This window comes from Notamacropus eugenii, chromosome 5 (assembly GCF_028372415.1).
Source record: "Notamacropus eugenii isolate mMacEug1 chromosome 5, mMacEug1.pri_v2, whole genome shotgun sequence".
Lineage (NCBI taxonomy): Eukaryota > Metazoa > Chordata > Mammalia > Diprotodontia > Macropodidae > Notamacropus > Notamacropus eugenii.
In genome coordinates this window covers 114,593,203-114,619,122 of record NC_092876.1, presented here as the reverse complement: position 1 = coordinate 114,619,122, position 25,920 = coordinate 114,593,203, and the positions used below count along the sequence as shown (strand labels likewise).

The 25,920-nt window shown below is 40.2% G+C and overlaps 1 protein-coding gene across 2 annotated transcripts in view; it reads right to left on the bottom strand.

Annotated features, from left to right (window-relative positions):
• Positions 1 to 23,695, bottom strand: part of ME3 (malic enzyme 3) — a 326,185-nt gene extending 302,490 nt beyond the window's left edge. Inside the window, exons 1-3 of one of the 2 annotated variants that reach the window (XM_072610620.1) lie at positions 23,347 to 23,425; positions 23,166 to 23,189; positions 22,851 to 23,067 (exon numbers count right to left, since the gene is read on the bottom strand). In XM_072610620.1, coding sequence (XP_072466721.1) covers positions 22,851 to 23,051 — 201 coding nt within the window. In that variant the 5' untranslated portion in view covers positions 23,052 to 23,067; positions 23,166 to 23,189; positions 23,347 to 23,425. Of the gene's footprint in view, positions 1 to 22,850; positions 23,068 to 23,165; positions 23,190 to 23,346 lie in introns of both variants that reach the window. The other variant, XM_072610619.1, reaches the window with a different exon arrangement.
• Positions 23,696 to 25,920: the final 2,225 nt, after the last annotated feature.

Sequence of the window (25,920 nt, the reverse complement as noted above, 5' to 3'; positions counted from 1 at the left end):
TGCTCTGCCTCAATCCACATTTATATGTATCTGTTGTTAAATTCTGACTTCTTTGTAGTCAAGGCAAAATTCAGGTAACCAGAAATATTTGGGTAAAGAAATAACAGAATATAACAGCCACCAGGAGGGGAAGACCTTTTTTGGGAGCTTCCCTTTGTCTCTGAAAGGACTGAAACAACAGATGAAGTCAACCTAAGTCTCCTTCTCCAAGATGTGTTCTTTTTCTGCCACACTCAGTCCTACTTTGTCTTTCTCTTTTGTCCCAGTTATTATTTCCCCGCTTTACCCCCAGGAGAGCTTTCTAGGTCTCCAGTTTCTCTACTTAGAGATCCTTCCCAATTTTAAAGTTGTTCCTGCTTTCGTACAATCTCCCAACAAGTTCTTTCCCACCCTTTCCCTTATTGATACTAATTTCCCATTGTGCCTCATACTGTTTGATTCAATCAAAGAATGTTCCTACCTAACAAAGGTCATTGTTTTCAGGTGGATTAGGACTCTCATTATGAACCTTACACCTGAAACTGCAAAATGTTTTTTATTCATCAGCCTTCTTCCCTCTTTCAGTCTGGTGAACTACATGATTAAGCTCATGGGAAAGTATAGGAATACAGTGTGTTTTTAAGAGTCTTAGCATCCTTGGGCAGGGGGTTAGGGACAGAAAATATCTGAATTGGCTGGAGAGTAGAGTTTCCCAAATGAAAAAACCTGCCTGGGGAGGTGGGACTAGTCCTTTCCTCTTTCCTTCCTGTTACCTCTCTCCTAGCCCAGACTACCTTGACTTAATGGAGTGGCCAGGTGGGAAGAACTACACAGCTGTTTACACTATTTGGATGAGCCAGAGGCTATAAAACCTTCCAAGGAGAGAGGATCCCCAGAGGATTACCGTTAAATCCTTAAGTCCTCCAGGCCTTATCATCTGTTCTACAGCCCTGAGCATTACCATCTCAATCTATCAATAAACATTTATAAGTCTACTATGTGCCAGGCACTATGCTAAATGATGTACCCTTAGGATTTCTAGGTGTTTCCATCTCCCTCCAGCTGAACTCTTATATCTTGTTTTCCTCAATTAAAGTGAGAACTCCTTGAGTATCTCATTTTCTTCCATTTGTATCCCCAACACTTAGTAAAGTAATCGGTACATAGTGAGTTCTTATTAAATGCTTTTTCATTCACTCATTCCTGAGGAATGGCGCACATTGAAGATGATGAGAAAGGTAATGGTATATATTCTTGGGCCTCTATTAGTTCAGAGTTCATTTTCATCTAAGGCTTCTGAATAGCATAAGAATGACTCCAGTTATCCGAAGGAACTCTGAGAAGCTTTCAGACAAAATGAGAAGAAAAAAAATAATAAAGGACTATCACAAAGCAGAAAATCCATGTTTAAATCCTGTCTCTGCCACTCAAGTCATGGGGTTCAGTTTCCTCTGCTGTAAAATGAGAAGGTCTCATCTAGTTCTAGACCTGTGATCTCAGTACTCCTGATTTCTTCATGTTTAAAATGTAGGTAAGAATGATAGCCTTGCCTACCTTGTTTACTTGTTGTGAGGATCAAATGAGATAAAACATGCTAAGAACTTTGCATCTGTAAAATAAAAGCTGTCATTATTGTTATGATAGCATCAAATCAAAAAAATAAACTTAGGAAACTGTACTTCGAGAAAGGAGGAAACACAATGAGCAATCAGGAATTCGGAAAATACTATTCCTAGGAAACAAGAAATGCTATATTTTGACATGTATAGCATAAGTGAATGTCACAATATGCTTCGTAACATCAGCTGATTTGTACCCATAGCCAGGCCATATGCATGGGCAGACCAGCATGATTTCAAAAATGCTGAAAGAGCAGCCTGCTCCCCAATACCTCTTTAACCCACCTGTTGGTGATGAATTTCCCACAATTTAAGAATATCACCTTTGAGTTAATACTCTGAATCTCCAACAGTCTCTTGTACAGAAGGCAATTATCCTTAGAAAGAACAGAATATTAGCCCATTGTATACCTAAACAAATCTGTGAACTGATATGAGTACTTCTTCTAAAATGGAATAATGTGCAACTCATGTCTATGATCTCTCATAAACCATCCACAGAAGCTCTCCCCAATATGCTGGGCATCTTTTTTAAAATCATGTGTGGCTACTAGTGTATGTAAAGTAAATTGCAGTGTTAGGTGGGATTTAGTGTGTATAAAGTGAATTTCTATTATTTTCTCAGAGTTCAGTCTCCCAGGAGTCATAGCCATAACAATCTCCTGTTCCCAGGTACTAGATGAGCTCCCACAGTTATGGTTCAAAACACCTCCACTCTGCATGTGCAGCATTATATACTGATAAATAATATAAACATCCACTGCAACTGTGCAGTGAGATGCAGGGATGTCAACTTGTGAGGCTGTTGCTGGCAATATGCCTTTGTCTGTTGGTCTATAAAGCAGGTGGTCAATAGACCGTAAATGGAGAACCCTTAGGGTTGAAAGCACAAATGCTGTGTGTGCCTCAGCTGGCCCCCATTGAGGCTGGGGGGGAATCTTAGGGTTGAGTGCACAAGCTGGAATGCTATGTGTGCCTTGATCAGCCCCCATCAAGGCTTGAAGGGATTTAGGGGATGCACAAGTTGCCAACTGACCCCATTGAGATGTAGGGGTAGTTGCCCCCTCTTCTCACTAGCGTCTGAGATAAGGGTGATTGGGGAATGTTGTAGGAGTTTGTGCTCTCATTATCAGCAATCCTCTTCTGAGAAAACTAGACTAGAATAAGATTATCAACCCCTTCTTAGTGTCTTTCCTGTCTGACCAAATCAAAAGTGAACCTGTGCTAGCAGCCCTCCTGTGGACTGTGTTTTTTCATCTTACAACTAGTACAGTACTCTTTCCATCTTTTTATCATTCCTCACTCTTGTTATAATAAGCCCATAATGATTTTGCTTGTGCTAACTCTCATGCCCAAGTCATCTCTGGTATTAGGCTGCAGTTGACATAAACCCAGCATAGGCCTCCTTTTTACTTTTCAGAGGTTGTAGTGTTCCATATGTCTAAGGTCACAAACACCAGAAGAATATGGAAAAATATGGAATTTTGCATTCAAGAGGAGGTTGGTATTTAATATTAAAAATGTTATGCAAAACAATAATATCCTATCATAATTAAAGTACATATTCTTCCTTTTTGTTAATTCAGAAACAGAACAAGTGAAAAATATAATATACTATCAGTTACAATCATGATATCAGGCAATTCTGCTTAACTCTCTTTAAGGACAACACATAGGCATGAGTGGCAGGAGGTTGGGAAGTATCTATTGTACTAAAAGAGAATAGATCAATAAAAATATAGGGATAGGGACTAAACCTGTCATTTCATTGGTATAGTGAACTCTCGGATAAAGAAATTCTCTCTACCAATTCAGGTAGGCTTCTAGGAGGTAGCTAGATCATGCAATAGAGTGTTGGGCCTAGAGTCAGAAAGACCTGAGTTCAAATTCAGCCTCAGACACTTACTCTCTGTGTGATCCTGAGCCAGTCACTTAGCCACTGTCTTACTCAGTTTCCTCAATTATAAAATGGGGGGAAATAATAGCACTTACCTCACAGAGTTGTAAAAATCAAATGAGATATCTGTAAAGCACTTAGTGTAGTGCCTGGAATACAGTAGGCATTTGGAAATTATTTCCTTATCAGCAACTTATAATTTGGGGGGAACTGCCTAGGACACAGAAATTGAGTGACTGGTTCAGCGTCACCACTGCCACTTTGTGTAGCAGAACTTGAACCCAGGTCTTTCTGACTTCAAGGCAAGCACTGTATCTACTACACGTAGCCTGCCCACGCACGCACACCCATGTGCGTGCGTGTGTGTGTGTGTATGTGTGTGTACACAACTGTGTAGTTTCCCAGATGTATCCAACTCTTCTTCCTGCTCACTTTTGGACCCAACTCACCGTCCATCTGGAGAGCCTTTTCACTACAGAGGTATAGACAGATCAGCTCAATGGACTGTCCCTCCTACTGTGAACCATAGACTGGATAATAAGCACTCAATTTTTATTTTCTTCTGTGAACTGCTAGGTCATTCTCTCTTGAAGTTCACTTAGGAGGCTCTATAATATTCTAGGGTTTGATATAATGAACACAGTATCATCTCCAAACTGAAGTCTCTGGAAAACCTCCCTATCCAAAATGAGTGCCTCTCACACTGAGCCTGTTCCTGCCTTCCCTGGACAAGAAGCACTCTTTTGGTGAGCATACCTCTCCATCTGGGAGTCTTTCGTGTTCTCTTCATGACCCTGATCAGAATGCAATTCCTCTAGTACTTGGCATGATGGTGTTTGAGACTGGAAGTGGTGATTGTATAACTGATGTCTTATTACTGAATGTTTCCACTGTGAAATGCAGATTAACGTATAAACAAAACAATATAAAACAGGAAACATTAGTGTCTACAGTGTGCAGAGCACTATGTGCAGGTTCTGGAGAGATACAAAGTTTGGATAAGATCTAGTCTGGTACAGATACCAATAGATATTGATAGCATACAATGTTGCACAATATATGCACTCAAGGGAGGCATGACAAGGATCTAGAGAAGATCTTTACAGACATGGAGGACCAAGTAATTCTTCCTGGAAAAGTTAGTGTTTGAATTGGGTTTTAAAGGGTGTGTAAAACTTTGACAGGAACACAGGAAGAGGACAAAATGAACAGCATGAGTAAAGGCATGAGAACACAGTATGTTCTTTGGGGTCCTGGGCAATCAGAAGGCCACCAGAAACCTTTGAACTGTACAGTAACATGACCAGTCTTATTTGTAAGAAAGACTAGTCTGACAGCAGTATGAAAGATGAATTGGAAGGGGGGGGAGATAGAGAAGAGGTGGACAGATCTGCTTTTAAGCCTTATATTTTGTGGATTTTTACATAAGCCTGTCATCTCTCCTGTATTACTATCATTATTAGTTTCTCATTTTGCCTTCCACAGAAGTTAAAAAATAGAAGCAATATAAGTTGAAGAGCTGAAGTACTCTGTATTGTAGAGTATGTCCATGGGTAAGTGTCAGAAGTATGGAAAGGCAGGAGTGTCCCAGGCTGTGAAGAGCTTTGAATGCCAGGGTATCTTATACTGGATCCTGCAGGCAATAGGAAGCCACCACCACAGTGAGGATCAAATGAGATGAAACATGTTAAGTGCTTTGTAAATCTGAAGGTACTCTATCAGTGTTAGCTATTACTATCATTATTACTATTATTAGTTCACCCAACACAAAGGACTTCATTTAGTTGTCTGGACAACTAGAGCATACCAATGGAACTCAATCTACTCATCAGTCATCTGTCACTTAATGACTGGTCCACCTTTTCCAAGTATATATTTTTTTGATGAAGCCCTTTAAGCCTAAGGCTCCTGAACAATCTTTAGTGACTAATGGGTTGCAGCCCAGCTCATGCCCATCATACCTCTCCCCTGCCTTTTGAGTGACTTGAAGTGGTACTTTTATGGCATATCATCTTTTCCTTTTCTGACTGGATTCCTTTTCTTTTCATCTCTTACTCTTACCTTATGAGACTAGGCATCCCTTAGTGGCAAGGACTATAACTGAACCATACTGAGCTTTATATCTTAGTGTCCCTATCAGCATCTAGCACAGTGGAATGCCCAAAGCAGACACTCAACTAAAACTTTGCTTTATAGTGCATTACAATCAGTCTTACATGCCCTGTGGACCTAAATGAATGCACATGCACGGCTCCCCTTAAACTTAACTCTTCTGTAGCTTACTGATTTGCCATAATTTTGAAATGGAGATCTCAGCATGAGCCTAGGTAGCAGTTTCAGGTATAGGAAGAAATAACTTGGTTGTGAAAGTTCTGGTTTGTGGATGAAGTGCAACTAGTGGAACAGAGAGCTGTATCTTTTTTTGTGTTTCCAGATTCAGCAAACTTGTTTTACGTTAGCTGGGATATGGTACATACAGTCAGAAAGAAAGATCACTCACTCCTTGAGAGCTTTTATTAGCTCTCAAAACCCACATTGTGAAATTAAAGTAATGTACCTTGCTGGTTCAAAAATTTTCCTTTCCTGCCAAAGAAAAGGCAAATTGGGTTGTTGTATTTAGAATCTTCTTTACAGTAGTTTCTGCTTTGTAAAGAAGTGTCTTAGCAATGGAAATATTCAGAGGTTAGATAACCCCTTGTTCAGAAATCATGTTGAGAGGAAGCATTTGTGCAGCCAAGGGTTAGACTAGAATTCAGGGGTATGGAACCTGAGGCCTCAAGGCAACAAATCCCAAAGGATTTGTTCTGTGAAGACTGGATTCTGTCAAAGGGCCACACTTGAGCACCTAGAGGACCACATGTGCCCTTGTGGCCACAAGTTCCCCACCCCTGATGACTTCCAAGATTCCTTTAAACTCCTGAGATTCCTTGAATCTATATACAGAATTAGGGAATATCCTGGGACTGCTGACCCAATAAACTGATTGTTATTTGTTCCTTTGCCCCATTTGCCTAATTTTAGGATTCTTCCATACATTCATTCAACAACTGCCTCTAGAACATCTACTATATACAAGACATCTAATAGTAAATGGATAAGAATACAAAGATGTGTGTGTGATTCCTGACTGCAAGAAGCTTATAACATAATAGGGGCAGAGGTGGCAAAAATGTGTACACAAATACCTACAAAAGTTTATTTTACATATATACATCTACATTTGTATATGTGTAAAATGGACCTGGGACGTCATCATAAAGTTCATAGGGAGTTACCAATGAGAGAACACCCCTGTCCATGAATAATGGCACTTGCCTTTAACTTATGGTCTTGGAGATTCGCCTGAAGCACTGAGAAGTGACTTACCCAGAATCACACGACCAGCATGTGTCAGAGGCAAGACCAGGGCCTAGCTCTTCTTTACCCTGAGGCCAGTTTTTCGTCAACTACACCATGTTGCTTCTCAAACATTAATGGGTAAAACATGTGCCTAGATAGCATGGAACTGGGAATGAAATTCAAGTGGGCAAGTGCCATATAAATTATAGACATTAAGTATTATAAGGATGCAAAAGAGGTAAGTAACACTTTCAAACGAGGTGATCAGAAAAGGCAACATGAAAAAACTGAGCTTTGAAAGATGTAAAGGAATTCAATAACACTTGGTCCCTATTACTTCAAATAATGAATCCATGAAGTCACTGATATTTGAATTTGCACTACTCAAAGTTACAATTATGTAATATATCATCATTGGTTCCAACCAAACAGAAACATGCAGTTCAAAATAAAATAAAGCTACCACTTTGCAGGATTCACTATTCACAACAAGGACCTAGCTGTAGATGAATATGGACATGGTACGGTAGAAGTCCAATCAGGTGATTCATGTAAGCAAAGGAGCAAAAATTCAAAGTGAGCTCAGTGACAGGCCAGTAGTTCTGAGTGGCTGGGCACTGGAGATCAACATAAGATGAAGCTGAAAAGACGGTTTTGGAACTAGGAAATGGTTCAGTTGGCAAAGCACTAAAGGATTCTGAGTTGAGCATTATGAACATAAATTACAATGCACAAGATAAATCAGGAAGGGCAATGACTAGAAGCAGGGATATTAGTTTGGAGGATATAACTATAGAGTTGGAAAGTGGAAATAAAAGCCTAAACTAGGATAGCATTGTGAAAATTAAAAAGGAAAAGGATGCATTAGACATTGTGGAGGGCTAATTAAGACAGCATGTCTGCATATGGTGAGGGAGTAAGAGAAGAAGACCCATCACAGGATAGAGCCTGAGTGACTAGAGTAGTGGTAGCATCAGGGGAAACATGAAAGTCAGGAAAAGGTGTTGGCGGCAAAGTATGATTTCATATATGAGGAGTTTGAGGTTCCTAGTAGAATCTTCAGAAGGTGATATCTATCAGAGCTGGAAATGCAGGATTGGAATTTCAGAGAAAATAAGTTTCAGATTTATCCAAAGAGGGGTGATAGATGAAGGCATAAGAGTAGCTAGAAACTGAGAATAGACAGACGAAGAGGAGAGATGAAGCCTGTAGTCTGTACGTGAGTTTGGGAATACTTACAGAGATGGGAAGACTAGAATAGTACATTATTATGAAATAAGGCTAATACACTGGATCCTTGAAATAAGAAAATCAGCTTGAGTGACAGGCATAAAAACATATATCACTTTCATTTTCAAAAATTTATAAGCTTTTGGTCAACTATCTCCTCCTTCTCAAACTAGGGGGTATATTTGATTCCTAACTGTTTTCATTTGGTCAGGATGGTGTTTTAGCTAGGCTGCCAAGCAACCATTTGGGTACAGTATGAATGCACGCTTTTAAAAATTGACCTTGGTTCCCCCGGTAGTAGGATTTCCGTCAGATTTTCATCACACAATAATAGAGCATCTTTTGTGCTCTGGGATGCAAGGGAGATAGACACCACCCCAAAGGATTTCCCAATGTGCTTTCAGAAACATCAAAGTCAAGGTTTTTGAAGGTGACTGTAATCCTGTTTTTCTGAAGACAAAAGTACTGCACACTAATGGTCCTTTCGTTATGGGCATAAAACTGAAAAGGCCTTTTTTACTCTTTAAACTGGCATTTGTGAAGAAAGCACACACACAAAAAGGAATCTTTGGGAGAAATGACAAAAATTCTATTCCATATAAAGCCATAAAAACCCAGGCTTACTGGACTGCAAAGAACATTAGAAATGGAAAATGAGGGCACTAGAGAAGTCAAGCCCAGAGAGGAGCTTGAAAAACCCCATCTACAGATATCTGCATGTTCCAGTTGACAGGTGACATACTCCAGTGACAAAGATCTCAGCAGGGATCCTGACATTGAGCTCTACCTTTTACACATGCTAGCTTTTAGAACATTCAGTGGATTCTTATTATAGCAGCTTGTTTTTACATAGATTTGGACAAAGCATATGTAAGCATCACTGTGTTCATTAAAAGCATGAGAAAATGTAGTCATAAAAATGACTCAACTATACAGAGGTGGAGATAATGCAATATATCTAAGGGGGCCAGGAGAGGCAACCTAGCATACACACTATAAACTGGAGGCCTTTATACACATTCAAGGTTTTATTAATAAAAAATATGGATTGATATTTAATCTAATAAATATGGCTCCTACCTTAACCATGGCAGATCAAAATCAAATTCCTTCCATGTGTATTATTCCTGACCAATATCTATATTTTTTTTATCTAAGTCTTTTGGTAACTCTTCCATAGAGGATTCATCCAATGCTTTGAAGAAAATCCTCCACTTCTTTTAATATTTCATGAATAACAGTGCAGCATTCAGGCTGACAACCTGTCCTACCTCCTTTTGGGGTCATAGATGTCCTTCATGACATATTTTAGGACACTTTTCATTGTCATTTACACGTGGTAATATGCTTTTGCCTGCTTACTCCCACCATGTTTCTTTTCATTGTCCTTTTGATTCTTACAAGACTATATAGCACTTTATGATTCATAGTCATATAATACTACAGGGAAAATACTGATACTTTAGATATCAGTCTTTGTGATAGTGATCGTCTAAAGAGCTGCAAAATCACTATGTGATCTCCCAAGTACAATCCAGACTCCTCTTCTACTAGTCAATTCTCAGACCTCTCTATGAACAATTAGATAGATATAGATGGACTAAATTGACAAGCTGCCTGACCATTCAGCTGTATAACAAAATCTGGGAAACAGGATGATGAGACCATTAAGAAAAAACCACTTCATTGATTATTTCCATATTTCAAGATTTTGTGACTTTACTGGCATGGGTTACTCATTTCACCAAAAACAGATTTAAATCCCTCAACACCTTGCTGGAAAGTCTTTCTGAGTTATTGTTGCTGGTTTTTTACTCTTTGGATAAATAAACAGGGTGTGGGGGTGTGTGAGGATGGAGGGAATCACTGAGGATCAACCTTCTGGCAAAAGCATCTCCAAATTGATGTATGCTGTTCCCCAAACAATATGAGACTGGTTTATCCTCAAAGCTTTTCTAGGATGTTAAGAATTTGCATTACCCTAGCATAGTGTTTAAGAAGCCAGGGCCACTTCTACACCAAAATGAAGCATCAGGAAAAGGCTTTAATAAAAGAATATTTTTCCACTTTCTTTTTTCTCCTCACTGTCTCTGATGCCACTGCCTGGATAAAGGCAGCAACAAATATTAGTGATGCTAACCTTCTTGTATCCTCTTTCCTCTCCCAGGGAAGAGATGGGACCCTTCCCTATTTAACCTCAAGCCGCAAAGCACTGAACTATGTGAATCCAAAGTCCTTAGATCTACCCCTGTTCTGTCATTAATAATTATATGTACTCTGGCAAGGCATTTCTCTGGACTCCAGTTTCATTCTTTATAAACTAGGAACACAAAACAAAATCAGGGCTAAAGCCATCTTTACCTCCACCATTCTATGATTCTTAATCTCTAAAAGGATAACTGCTTCTTAATTATCTCTATATGTCTCTCAGCATCTAGCAAAGTGTTTTGAATAGAGTGCTTAAGAAACAGTTGTGGAATTAACAACAGAATTGACTGATCCCACCGAACCTCAATTTTTTCATTTCTAAAATGGGGATAATATTTGCTACCCACCTGCCTATGTTCCTTCTTCACAACCTATAAGGGAGGTAGTGAACATCAATTGAGCTTATAGAGAAAACATGCTTTCTTTGACTTCTCTCTTCTTAGTACTTCCAAACAGTAGTGCCTTCTGAGTTTTACTCAGACTAATGGCACCACCACATAGACAAGCTTTTCCATATCTGGAGACTAATAATCAGTCAGGAAAGATTAAATTTGATTTGTGTATACCAATTTGTCCTTAAAATATCTCAACTGCCCTTCCTGAGTCACAAAGAGAATGAGACAAATGCAAATTTGATGATTACAGGACAAGGATTTACTTAATAATTTGTCCCTTCTCTTTCAATCAGGGAGGCCCAATTCTACCATCACATCTGACACACAGACTTTAGAAAAGCATATTAAGTTATCTGCCTTCAGGGCTGACAAGCTCTGATGAACTTCTCAGTTAGTTGGCTTCAAATCATTGATCATCTCTAAAGTGATCTGAGAGCCAAGTCGGTGATGACAGATGCCCCAAAAAGAGACAGGATAACACAACTGAGTTCCAAACTGGCACTGAACAAAAAATTTTTTTAAAGCATGCTTTATATAGAGATGAATCCCAAATGTTATAGAGTGCAATAAATCACAATTGCTCTTAGAAGGAATAAGGATTCCTGTGTAGCCTCAGATGTTCAGCCAGCATAGAACGGCTGGCCACCAAGTCTTTACATGTTCATTCAGCTAAACTAATGAGCCCCATGCAAAAAGACTGTCTCCTGGGGAAGCCATGTGCATTTCTAAGAGTCCCAGAGGAATTCAGGGAGCCATGAATGAAATGCACTGATCCGTAAATAGTCATCAGACTGGGCATCCTCTCCATTCATCCTTTTTCTGAACACCAGACTCCAGAGACAAACAAAACAGAGGCAGAAGTGCTTGAGTACAATAAGAGTGGGGCAGCACCATTTCAAGACAGGTCATGTGCATGCTGGTGACAGAGGACGGAGCGTTCTAAAAGATAACACACTTTATGCAGGAAGGAACAGACTGCTTCCACAAAAAAGTTTTTAAATACAACAGGAAGATCTGGGGGCCCAGTACAGTGAGTACATGATCTCCAAGTTCTAAAAAATCTTTGTGCATAACCAAGCAGAGAGAATTAGGGCTTAACTATGAAATGTTCATTACTTCTTCCCAAATCTGTGCTTTCCCTTCATCCAACAAATATTTATAAAGGGCCTACTGTGTGCAAAGGACAGTGATAGGTATTGGGAAAGATACAAAGCTCATACAAGACACAGCTCCTGACTTTGAAAAGCTTAGCTCTAATGGGTAGGTGTGATTCTAACATAGACAGCTATAATATGCAATATTACAGAAAACTGGTGGAGAGAAATGTTACATGAGGACAGATGGGAAAGTTCCTTTTCAAAAGGTCAGATCAAGGAAGGCTTTTTGGAGAATTGTACAGTTTTTCTCTAACTTAAGTTTGTGAAGTGGAATAGTTTGAGATAAGGCTGGAAACAATGAGGCCAAATCATGAAAGGCTTTGAATACAGAGACCCAAAGATTATACTGATATTATCTAATTTAGCAGGACCTGCCACAGCTTATGCTCTATAGCCTTTGAGAACCCACAGTCATCTCCATACCACAACAAGGCATCAGTACAGATAGAACCTTAGTGGAGAAAATAGTGAAAATAAATCAGAGGGATATTGACCATGATAAGCCACTGAACGTTTTCATACCTCAGTTATTCCCTTTGCAAAAACAAGGATGATAATCTGCTTTCTTACATCATCGGGAAAAGAGGGGATTTTTTTTCTTTACTGGAACTATGAAGTCACTAGTGCAAGGAATTCCTAATGAGGAAATTCCCTTTACCAACACAGATCACTCCCTGCTCTGAAAATTCTAGTGGTAAGAGTTGCCTACAGCACTAAGGGGTCAGGTGACTTATCAGAGTCACTCAGCCAGTATGAATCAGAGGCAAGACTTGAATCCAAGTCTTCTTAATTCTCAGGTAGATTCCCCATGCTCCCTCTCAGTACAAATAAAATAGATCAAGAAATCAATCCCAACATTTACCATGTAGCAATCAGAGGTAAACCTGGGAAGAAAGATAACATATAAATTCTAGTAACTATAAATATCAGCTCTTTCAAGCAAATCAAATAGCAGCAATGCACGGCAGTGTAATAAATTACAATTTATTTTAAGATGAATAAGGTAAATTCCAGTGTTGCTTTAGATGTGTAGCCAACATAAGATGTCTGGCTACCAAGTCTTTACATGTTCATTTAACTACTAAACTGATGTGTCCTAACACCCCCCAAAAAAAGAAAAGAAAAGAAAATGAAAGGAGCAGAGAGGAAAGAGAAGGGAAATAAGAGAAGAGAAAAGAAAAAAAAAAGAAAAAGCATTTGTCTGGGAAAGTCATGTGCCTGTTCCAGCAGAATCTGAGGAGCCATACTTTTCCTTTCAACAAAATACATTTAATATAGGTTTAGAGGTGTTTAAGAAGCAGAGTGTTGGTGAAAACTGAAAAGACAATGTACTTCAATTCAGCAATTTAACAAACATTTATCATGTCAATTATTATTTGCAAAGTATTATGTTGGGTACTAGAGATTCTAAGACAAAAAGAAGAAAGGTAAAAAACAAAACAACAGTACTCAGCCATCAAGGAGATTACATTATACTTCATCTAGTTCTAAAAATTCTTGCCTTCATAAGGGAAGAAGGAACCATCCAAAACAGAAATTAACAAAGATTATCATAACTCAGAGAGTATTTTGCACTGGGAATCAGTGGACTGGGAATCAGGAGACCAGGGTTACTTTGCTAATTTTGCATAGTTGACTGGTCTTGGAAAAAATGCTTCCCATTGGGAGGGGGGATGGCTGTTTCTTTATCTGAAAACTGAAAGGGTTAGCCTAAATCAAGAGTATGTAAGTTTGGTTTATTTCTCTAAACAGTGGACCTCATAATCGGAAGTCTGTATCTATACAGGCTAAATGATTTTTTATTTTTAATAATAATAAACTATTAGCTATTCAAAAATATGGTTTTTAGCAATAACAAAAGTGACTTGTTTGTTGTTTTAAAGCCATACTCAGTTTACTCAACTTTATTTGTACAGTAGTGAATAGCTGTAGGCCTAGTATTAGTGACTAATCAACTTGGATTACTTCAATGAGAAAAATGGCATTTTAGAAGCTTAATATTCCTGAGAACTATGGGAGTTCCTCAGTTTTAATTTCCGCTTTATGTCAGTAACAGTGTTTCTCAGTTCTGATTTCAGCACTTCTGTGAAAAATAGGCTATGCTTACTATCAGGTAGAGCCAAAGTAAAGCCAAAGTTAGAAATTTCGGGAAGGTTGGCCCTATAGGGGGAGGAAGGAAGGAAGGAAGGAAGGAAGGAAGGAAGGAAGGAAGGAAGGGAGGGAGGGAGGGAGGGAGGGAGGGAGGGAGGGAGGGAGGGAGGAAGGGAGGGAGGGAGGAGAGTGGGAGGGGCAAGTCAAACCTCAGAGTTGTATGGGTCACATTTTAGATACTCAGGGACTAAATGTCTCAGGTCCATATATTTACAGACTTCACTTTGTAGGGGAATACTAAACCCCTCCAATCCTGCCCTCTTTCAGGTAGCAATATGAAACAACAGTATTTGGTCAGTATTCTTAAGCTGAAGTCCTTGGTCTAATCTGGTCTAATTGGTCTAATTAGTCCTTAGTCTAATTTTCATGGAAGGCCTAACCAGTTCCTAAAGGCAAAGGGCTGATCAACCTAGGAAGGAACCCTCCCTAAAACTGATTTGGGTAATGATCAGACTAAGAACAAGAATTCTTTGTTTAATTCAATTAAGAGAAGTCTTTTTTCTGAGTTTGTCTTTGACCAAGTTGAAAGGGGAATCCTTACAGGGAGAAGTTAAAAGAGAGACTAATTATTTTAGTAAAATAATTCTCTAAGGTATGCCAAAATGAAGTTGCTATAATTCTTTTTAGACAACGATACACTCTAATATAAATATTTATGGTCCTGTTTAATCTTGACTACAGATTTTGTCTTTATTCTTATAAATAAATTAAAAAATGGCATAAATCAGAAAGTCTTTTTAAAGGCATGAGGAAATTCATTCCTTTGGGATTTCTCTCTCTATGAAGAGATGCTTAGAATTTAATTCAGTCAGTTAATAAGTTTATTGAGAGCCTACTATGTGCCAGATACTGTGCTAAGTGCTAGGGATACAAAGAAAAAAAAATTCCCTCCTCTCAAGAAAACAATTGGGGAAAACAATATGCAAACAAATACATACAAACTAGCTATATACATGATAAACTGGAGATAGTCTCAGAGGAAAGACACTAGTTTTAGGAGGATCAAGAAAGGCTTCTTGTAAAAGGTAAGATTTTGGCTGAGATTTGAAGAAAGCCAGTGAAAATGCCTGGAGTCTAGAGAGATGGAATATCTTGTGTGAGGAACATCAAGGCTACTGGATGAATTAAAGAGTGTGGATGAGTGAGGTGTAAGAAAACTGGAAAGGTTGGTCCTGAAGGCAATTGAGAACCACTCGAGTTTAGGGAGGATGGGGTGGAAGTGGGGGTGAAATGGTCACATCTATACTTTAAGAAGATCCCGCTGACAGCTGAATAGAAAATAGACTGCAAAAGGGAGAGACTTGTGGCAGGCAGACCAACCAGCAAACTATTGCTACAGTCCAAGTGTGAGATGATGAGGGCCTTCCTGTACCAGAGTGGTAACAGTGACAGATTAAAGAAGAGGGAATAGAATACAGATGTTACAAAGTAAAACTACAGAACTTAGCAATTGATTGGATATGGAAGGTGAGAGTGAGGAGTCAAGAGCCTGGGTGACTTGACCAAGAGTAGTGCCCTTGACAGTAATAAGGAGTTAGGGAGAAGGGAAGGTTAATACATTTATTTCTGACAGAATGGTGCCAAACAGTACCAAGTTTTTCCTTCCACAACCTATAAAGTTCCTAACTGTACTATGGTCTTTGTAATCTACATCCCCAAATCATCCATGCCCTCTTTAACAATATTTTCTTACTCAACTGGAAATTCAGTCTGCCAACAAGCATTAAGCACTTACTATGTACCAAATATTATATTAGATCCTGGAGATACAAAGACAAAATTCAAATATTCTTTATGGGGGGAGATAACATTCACATATGGATAAGTATATAATATACACACATATATGTGTATATATATATATAATATATATTTTTTTTAATTTAGGGGAAACACTAGCAGGTAGCAGGAAGGAAGAAAATATGCATTTATTGAGTGCCTGTTCTGTGCCAGGCACTGAGCTAAGTGCCCTTATAAATATTAAATATATTTAAATATATATAAATTTAGTATATTTAAATTAAATAAATAATAAATTTAAATTCATATAAATATATGTGTATATATGTTATCTCATTTGATACTCACAACAGCCCTGGGAGATAGGTATTATTATTTCCATTTTATGGTTGAGGGGCAGTTAGGTGGCACAGTAGATACTATACCTGCCCTAGAGTCAAGTGGACCTGAGTTCAAATCTGATCTTTGACATTTACTAGCTGTGTGACCTTGGACAAGTCACTTAACCCTGATTACCTCCTGAAAATAAAAATAAAAAACAACTCTACCTTCCATTTTATGATTGAGGAAACTGAGGCAGACAAAGGTTAATGATTTTTGCAAAATTACACACTAGTATTAATTATCTGAATCTGGATTTGAATTCAGGGTTTCCTGACTCCAGATTCAACATACTACCCACTGTACCCACCTCCTGGTAGGGAAAATGGGGTGGAATGAGCAAAAATCTTCTTCTAGGAAGAACAACTTAAGCTAAACTTTGAACAAACTAGACAGAGTTAAGGAGGATGGGCATATCAGGTACGAGGGATAGCCTGAGCAGAGGCACAGAAATAGGAGGTGGACTATCATGTAGAAGGAACAGCACGAAGGCCAGTTGAACTATATTACATAATTTGTGGCTTAAATTTCCATACTTCACTTTCTGACCTAGGTAGAGAGTCAAACCAGATGATTAATATCATATGTTTAAGAGCCTCTCATATATTTCATATATGTTTCCCATGTGCCTCTCTGCCTGGCCTCCTTTTCTCAGAGCTGAACAAGTCAAGCCAGTAAGCATTTGTTAAGCACCCACTATGTGTCAGGCACTGTGCTAAGTACTGAAGATACAAAGAAAGGAAAAAACATGGCCCCCGACCCCAAGGAGCTCACAGTCTAATAGGGGAGGCACCATTGCAAATGACTATGTACCAACAAGATATACACAGGATAAAGTGGAGGGAATGCACTAGAGTTAAGGGTTACCAGGAAAGGCTTCTGCAGTACGTGGGATTTTATCTGGGACCTGGAGGAAGCCAGGGAAGACCCAGTTTCCTCAGTGCTATCACAATGCAGAGGTTATCAATTACTTGGTTAATTTCTAAGACTAACCTGGTTTATCTCCAATAAAAGGCTCAGGAAGTCATCACTAGACCATTGACAGATACCTATTCAAAGAAAGTCTTAATGAAGAAAACGGATAAGCCCAGTCAACAATGATTTTATAGTCTTCAGGATCCACCCTAAGCAGCCCCTACAAACACAAATCCCCACACTGGCATTCTAATCCATTTCTACTCCTCCTTAACGATCAAGAGAGTAGGGGAAAATCAGAGTAGCTACTTATCAGGAAGATGTGATGAAAACATTGTTTTAACAAGTAAAGCCCTATTTCTGTTTTAAGGGTGGGGAAAGACTTGCCGCAGCTGGAGAAACATAGGGACTAAGGATGCTTTAAAGAGACCACAATTTCAGGGAAAATACAGTCTTTTGATCCATTCCTTTACTCTGTGAACAATTCATAAGAAAGTAAAGTTAGCAGTCCACATGTATCTCCAGGTCAAATTACAGGCAAGATGACCAAAAGCTCGAAACATCACTCAATCACAAGTTGGCAGTATGTGAAGATTCTTTTTAGGTTTTCAGATGGGGAAAGGGATGGAAAAGGGTAAGAGAGATCTGTACGTTACCACAGCTCTCAACAAGCATGCATAAAATTAGGAATAAGAACAACATAAATAAGGAAGAACTTATTTGGTCCTTTTTACATTTCAAAGAGCTTTCATCCACATGATCTCATTTGATTCTTCTAACATCCCGGTTCAAGTCTCATTAACCTCATTTTATTGATGAGGAAATTGGCTCAGGTTAAGCACTTGCTCAAAATGCGACTTATCAAATTGATAATAATCCCTACTGAAGAAATCTCCTTTTCTTTAAGAAATTATTATGAACCTTTGAGCTGGATAGTAACAGAAACTTCATTCAAAATACATCATAACAGCCACCAGAACTTTTAAGTAGTTGTGTGGTAAGGTTAAATGACCTTGCCAAGACTTAAAAAAACAAGAAGTTTCCATTAGGAGGAATACTTTCATGATGATATGGCCACATAAGATGATGATTCAAGACAATTCCAAAGGACTCATGATGAAAAATGCTGTACGCCTCCAGAGAGAGAATTGATTATCTTTGAGTACAGACTGAAGCACTATGTTTTTTTTACTTTATTATCCTTGCTTTTAAACTTCTGTAACATGGCTAATACAGAAATGTTTTGCATGACTTCACACATATAAGGGGTATCATACTACTTATCTTCTCAAATGGTGGGTGTAGGACAAGAGAGGGAGAGAATTTGGAAATCAAAATATTAAAAGAACGTTAAAAATAAATTAAAATTTTTATAAAGATGATATGATTACATCATATGCATAGTGAAGGGTTGTTTTGTTTTGTTTAATGTGTTTTCTTAATGAATATAGATGCAAAAATTTTAGATAAGATTTTAGCAAAACAAATACAGCATCTTATCATGAGAATAATACATTATGACCAGGTAGGATTCATACCAGGAATGCAGGGCTGGTTCAACATTAGGAAAACTATTAGCATTATTGATCATATCAACCACAAAACTAACAAAAACCACATGATTACCTCAATAGTTGCAGAAAAAGCTTTCAACAAAATACAACACCCATTCCTATTAAAAACACTGGAGAGCATAGGAATAAAGGGAACTTTCCATAAAATAATAAGCAGTATCTACCTAAAACCTTCAGCAAGCATTATATGCAATGGGGATAAGCTAGATGCATTTCCAATTAGATCAGGGGTAAAACAAGGATGTCCATTATCACCACTATTATTCAATATGGTACTAGAAATATTAGCTGTAGCAATTAGATAAGATAAAGAAATTCAAAGAAGAAACTAAGTTATCACTCTTTGCAGATGATATGATAATATACTTAGAGAATCCCAGAGATTCAAGTAAAATTACTTGAAATAATAAATAACTTTGGCAAAGTTGCAGGTTACAAAGTAAACCTGCACAAATCTTCTGCATTCCTATATATTAGCAACAAAGTCCAACAGCAAAAGATAGAAAGAGAAATCCCATTTAAATCTAGGGTAGACACTATAAAATATTTGGAAGTTTACCTGCCAAAACAAACCCAGGGACTATATGAGCACAATTATAAGACACTTTTTGTACAAATAAAGTCAGATCTAAGTAAGTGGAAAAACATCAGTTGGTCATGGGTAGGCTGAGTTAATATAATAAAAATGACAATTCTACCTAAATTAATTTACTTATTTAATGCCATACCAATTAAACTATCAGATAATTGTTTTCTAGAGCTGGATAAAATAATATCACAATTCATCTGGAAGAACAAAAGATCCAGAATATCAAAGGGACTAATGAAAAGAAATGCTAGGGAAGGTGGCCTAACTCTACCAGATCTCAAATTGTATTATAAAACAGCAATTATCAAACCACTTGGTACTGGCTAAGAAACAGAAGAGCAGACAAGTGGAATGGACTTGGCACTCCAGGCACAATAGGCAAGGAATATAGCAACCTCCTGTTTGATAAACCCGAGGACCCCAGCTTCTGGGATAAGAACTCACTGTTCGACAAAAATTGCTGGGAAAACTGGATAACAGTGTGGCGGAAACTAGACATAGACCCATGCCTGACACCGTACACAAGAATAAAGTCCAAATGGGTACACGATCTAGGTATAAAGATTGATGCCATGGACAAACTGGAGGAGCAAGGGAAAGTGTATTTATCGTATTTATCAGATTTATAGAGAAGGGAAGAATTTTTTACTAAAGAAGAGATAGAAAGCATTATGAAATGCAAAATAGATAATTTTGATTACATTAAAATGAAAAGTTTTTGCACAACCAAACCCAATGCAACCAAAATTCGGAGGGATGTAGTAAATTGGGAAATAATTTTTACAGCTAATCTCAGGGATAAAGGCCTCATTTCCAGAATATATAGAGAACTGAGTCAAATGTACAACAATACAAATCATTCTCCAACTGATAAATGGTCAAAGGATATGAACAGGCAATTTTCAGAGGAAGAAATTAAAGATATCCATAATCATATGAAAAAATTCTCTAAATCACTTTTGATTAGAGAGATGCAAATCAAAACAACTCTGAGGTACCACATCACACTTATAAGATTGGCAAATATGACAGAACAGGAAAATGTATTGGAGAGAATGTGGGAGAGTTAGAACACTAATTCATTGTTGGTGAAGCTGTGAGCTCATCCAACCATTCTGGAGAGCAGTTTGTAGCCCAAAGGGCTACAAAAATGTGCATACCCTTTGACCCAGCAATATCGCTACTAGGACTGTATCCCAAGAGATCATAAAAATGGGAAGAGGTCCCACATGTCCAAAAATATTTATAGCAGCACTCTTTGTGCTCTTCAAAAAACTGGAAATCACGGGGATGCCCTTCAACTGGGGAATGGCTGAATAAATTATGGTATATGAATGTAAAGGAGTACTATTGTTCCACAAGAAATGATGAACAAGACTTTAGAGAGGCCTGGAAGGACTTATATGATCTGATGCTGAGAGAAAGGAGCAGAACCAGGAGACCTTTGTGCACAGCAATGACCACAGCGTGCGTGAGTTTTTTCTGGTAGACTTGGAATTTCGTAACAACGCAAGAACTTAAAAAAAAAAATTCCCAATGGTCTTCTAAGGCAAAATACCTTCCACACTCAGAGAAAGAATTACAGAATTCATTCGCAGAATGTAGAAGATCATGTTTGTGTGTGTGTGTGTGTATTATGTTTTGATTTGTTATATGATTTCTTCCATTTATTTTAGTTTGTCTACACAGCATGACTATAGTGGAGACGTATTCAATAGGAAAGTATATGTAGATCCTATATAGAATTGTGTGCTATCTTGGGGAAGGAGGTAGGGGTAGGTAGGGGGGAGAGGGAATCTAAGTTTTATGGTAGTGATTGTAGAATATTAAAAAATAAAAAAGTTTTTTCTTCAAACAAGGAAATAAAATTTAGTATGTTTATTTGATGGCAAAAATTTCCCCCAGATGTACTAGTAACAGTTTGTTAAAAGAGGAGAAAAGAGTAAAAATTACATACTAAAGTTGTGGAATGCGGAACATCCTTGGTTCCAGATGGATCCAAATCAGCAGCATCCAAACTAGTCTTCTTACTCCAAGTCCAAGGCCTTATTCATAACTCTACACTGCCTCACTGGAAGCCTTGCAGGTTAAGCGCTAATTCAAGGTCATATGATAACCAAGGACAAAGTTAATACAAGAACTTGGGTCAAAATTTTTTCTCTTAGAATACTCACCATCCACTCTTCCGAGGTCCAGTAGTTAACAGGACTTCCCATAATAAAGGTATGAGTGAGAATGGGTTAGGTAAAAGACTAGGGGAAGAGTGCTCCAGAAGTCCTAACTGGATATCACAAGACCAAAGTTATTCTTTCTACTTGTTCCCTAAGTGGTTGTGTGCCATTGGGCAAGTCACTTCCTTTCTCCCAGTCTCAGTTTGCTCAGCTGTAAAAATGAAGAGGATCAGACTAGACCAGTGGTGTCAAACCACTGTATTTTTATACAGGTTTATTTAAAATTTAATACGAGTACTGTATTTTTATTTTATTTTTAAAAAACATTTTCTAATTATCTGGTTTGGAGCTCATTCTGAACTAGATGGTCACCAAGGTCCCTTCTAGCTCCAAGATTCAATTCTCTTTCCTGCTGTTGTTGATCAGTTGTGCCCAACTCTTCATGACTCCATTTTGGGGTTTTCTTGGCAGAGATACTAGAGTAGTGTGCCATTTCTTTCCCTGGCTCTTTAACAGGTCATGAAACTGAGGCAAACAAGTAACTTGCCCAGGGTCACACAGCTAGTAAGTGTCTGAGACCAGATTCGAAGTCAGGAAGATAGTCTTCTTGACTCCAAGGCCAGGACTCCATCCACTGTACCAACTCTTTTCCCTTACCACCTTTCAAATATGAAGTCCTACCTTCCACTTCTGTAGGACTGTACAATTATTGAATTGCTTTACCACATGTGAAATCTCATTTGATCACCACAAAGACTGATACAAATAAGGGTATTATTGTTCCTTTTCTTGGAGATGAGGAAACCTGGACTCAGGGAGATCCAAATGACACAGAATCATAGGCAGAGCTCTGACCCAATCCTCCTGGTAACAATCAAGACTAGCATTTACAGAATCAGTCATAGGATCTAGAACCCAAAGGGCCCTAAAGATCATCTAGTTCTAGTCCAAACCCCTCTGTTTGGAGATAGAGATAGATGTGCTTGAAGTCACATAAATAACCCTGGAACCTAGGTCTGAAATCTCAGCTCTGCTACTTAACTACATATGTAATCCTGGACAAATCACTTCATATTCCCACATCCCTGGACCTCAATTTCTCATCTGTAAAATAAAAGGATTAGGCTAGGTGATACCTACGGTTACTACATCCTATCAGTTTATCAGGAGTAGTCACAATGGAGTACAGTTGCTCTGACGCCCAATCTTTCCACCACACCATGCGGTCTCATCTCCAAGGCACCTGACCCGCCTCTATTTATGAGACTTTTTTTTTAAACACAGCCAATCAAGTCACAGTCAAGCCCTGGTAACAAATGGCAAGGCACACGAGGAAAACACTCTGACCCTGCTGCTGGATTCTTGTGCAATGGGACAGGAGCGAAGTTCAGGCTCTCAGAGTCAGGGCGATACCTGACCGGTATGCCACGAGTCAAGGGCAACCAGGACCATCTCCAGTTTGGTGGCCAGACAACTGCCCCCCACCACCACTCTCCCTTGAGTACCTTGTTGAGATGCGGGTTCCTGGTGACGTCGTAGCCCCGCTTCTTCAAGACCAAGCGCACAGAATGGGACCCTGCGGGCCCGGAGTTGCTGCTGACCCGAACCAACTGGGTGCCTTTCAAAGGGGACTCCCGAAGCAGGAGGGCGCAGCCTGCCCTACCCTGGAGAGCCACCCGGGCTCCCTGGCTGAAGAGAGAACTCATCCTCTTTCGGCGAAACCTGAATGATGGGGACGAGGCAAAAAGCTGCTATCAAGGATTGGGTGGTTTATGCGGTACCCAGCAGTGACCTCGACCCCCAGCTCCCGGTCAACGTACCTGCGGAGGGTGGGGGAGGGCAGTCTACAAGCCACAAAAAGGATGGAAGTGGGGTGTCACCGCGGGATCCATCGCATCAGTTCTCCTCCATCCCCCCTCCCCCCTTTCCCTTCACACTCGGTCCCCAACCTGCAAACAAATACCTCTCTCCCCTTTCCGTTACCTCCCTCTTCCTATTCACCTGCAGCTGCAGAAAGGCTTCCCTCCGCCCAGCGCCCCGGAGCACGCGCGCAGCCTCCGTGGATTGGCCTCGAGGGGGGAAACCGGTGGGGATAGAAGCGGGGGTGCAGAGCAAGGGAGGGAAGAGAAAGGAGAAGCCCCCGGCAAAACGAAAGCAAACCCAGGAAGCAGATCCTGAGATTGCCAATGACAGCCCGGGCTTGCTCCCGCTGCCCAGCACTCCCCTTTCCAGCTGCACCTCAGTATGGTCCGGGGCAACCCAACAAGCCCTCACAGGCCCCCATCCCTTCCCCTCGCTGCCCCCCCAGGCTCCTCTTTCTCCTCCGGGTGCCCCCTCCCTCGGCCAAGTCATGCCAGGCAAGGGGGGCGTGGAGAGGCCGGCGTGATCCGACTCCACGTGAGGCGCACGGCCCAAGCGCAGCAAATCCTGTGCTGAGAGGCTGGACAGAGGCCGGATGGCCCCGCCCCCTCTGCACCTGCTCGCTGCGGCTGGCCGCAGCCCCGAGGTCACCTCCTCCCACCGAGGATGCCCCTGGCCGAGCCTCTGAGCCGCGCTGCGAGCTGGCGCAGCTTCCGAGCCCTGAGCCAGGCCGGGACTCGAGGCAGGCGTGCCCGCTGCACCTGGGAGGGGGAAGACACGGGGCTGAGCTAAAGGTGGTAGGAGTGGGGGCCTCCCCGGACCGAGCCTGAAGTGTCATTAAAAGTCACCCGCGTAAACCATCCTCCCCACCCCGCCCTGAGCCCGCGGAGAGGGTTCGACAGCATCTTGGAGGACTCTCTCGGGAAGCTCTAGCTCTGGGATTCGCTGCCCTTGGCTCCCGGTGGTCAGAACCTCAATCATCTAATGATGATGTACCTCTTTCTTCTGTGCTGAGAGAATGATTCGGGAAGGAATTGACTTGCTGGGGAAAGGAATACGAGATCACCCTGTGATCCTGAGCAGGGCACTTGCTAAGCTCTTTGGGATTCATTTTTCTTAGTAAAATGAAGGCTTTGGATGATCTCTAAGGAGCCCACAACTCCAGATGATTAGCTTAAGTAATTTCTAGCCAAGAAAACTCTAGCTTCTCTGTTACACAAGGTATCTGCTCCCCTTGTTCTTGGCTGGGGTGGGGAGGCGTCTTTACTTCTGGAATGAACTGCAATCCATTTACTCTATAACTCTTATCTGTCACTCCTCAGGGAGGTAAGTGGACTGTTAAACCTTTGGAGCATTTGCTTCAACTGGCTTCCCAGGTGTAATAGTAATGTAAATAGAAAGATCTTTCTCATTAATTAATAGGCCAATATGATCTGCTTAAATCACCATGAAGCTTAAGTCACATGTGGTAGGAGGAGCTTGCTACAGAGGCGGAACAGGAAGGGTGGAGCAAACCAGGAGGAAGTGAGTGAGTGGGGTCAGGTCAGAACTCAGGACAACTGACACATTGTGACAGTTTATGGTGAGAAGGCCCTGGCTAAGGGAGGGGAGGTTTGAGAAAGGCTTTGCCCCCTCTTGTGATCATGGTTATTAACTTTGTCACCATGATGAATTTTGCTTTCTGGTTCTGGACTTTGGCTTTCTGGTGTTTAAATAAATTTTTTTTTGTGCATTCTGTATGGCGATTGAGAACTACGCTGGCATATTCAGAGTCACCAGCACTGCTGTGAATATTGCCTTGGTGATACACCAGGGAAAGGAGAATAGTGGTGAAGGAAGTCCTACGTTTGGTCAGATTCTGGTAGGCAAGTTGCTGAACACCTCTGAGGCCTTAATTGTAAAGACAGTCTAGGCTCTATTCCACCTCAGCAGCTTCACTCGCCCTGACTTCCCCAAGGGGCTTGCTTAGTCTGCTCGGTGAGTCTCTGTCTTGGATCCCCATTTCTTGAAGAGCCCCAGTCATGCTTACATCCTTCTCAACTCACTCTCTTGACTGCTTCAATTCTTTAGCAGCCTCAGTCCTCCCACCTTTTGTGTTTTTTCTTCTTTTTAGAATGTAAGCTCCAGATCAGCTTGTTTTTTTGCATTTACGCTCCTACCACTTAGCACTGCACATTGTGATCCAATGTGACCTATGACCCTCAGTTTTCTTATCTGCAATATATGGGTGACCCTATTTGTCCTTCCTACAAGTTTGTTGTGAGGATGAAAAAAGACAGTCTGTATTAAATCACCTATTGTCATTATTAGCAATGGACAAGAGGGGCTTTTCCAAAAGTTTTGGCTTGGCTTTGGTGGAGTTCAGGAGCAGGTGTTCAACATTACCACCTGTCTGAGGGTCACTGAATGGTAGGGTCTTTGAGAATGTGGAATTCTGAAAAGTGAGGGCTGTTTCTGGGTCTTCTTGGACAGTGTAGTGGAAAGAGCAGTGTAGTTAGAGTCAGAGGACCTGGGTTTGAGTCATGACCCTGCCATCTGACTCTGGGTGAATCCTGGGTTGGACTTCATTGTTGCTTCCAGTTCTAAAGTCATGTCATTGTGATCGATGCCTCTTTCTAGATCATGTAGAGCAAAAAGTACAGTCACCAAAATCAGGAGATCTGAGCTTGAGTTCAAGTTCTCTCATTATCCAGCTTTGTGATGAAGTCATAAGTG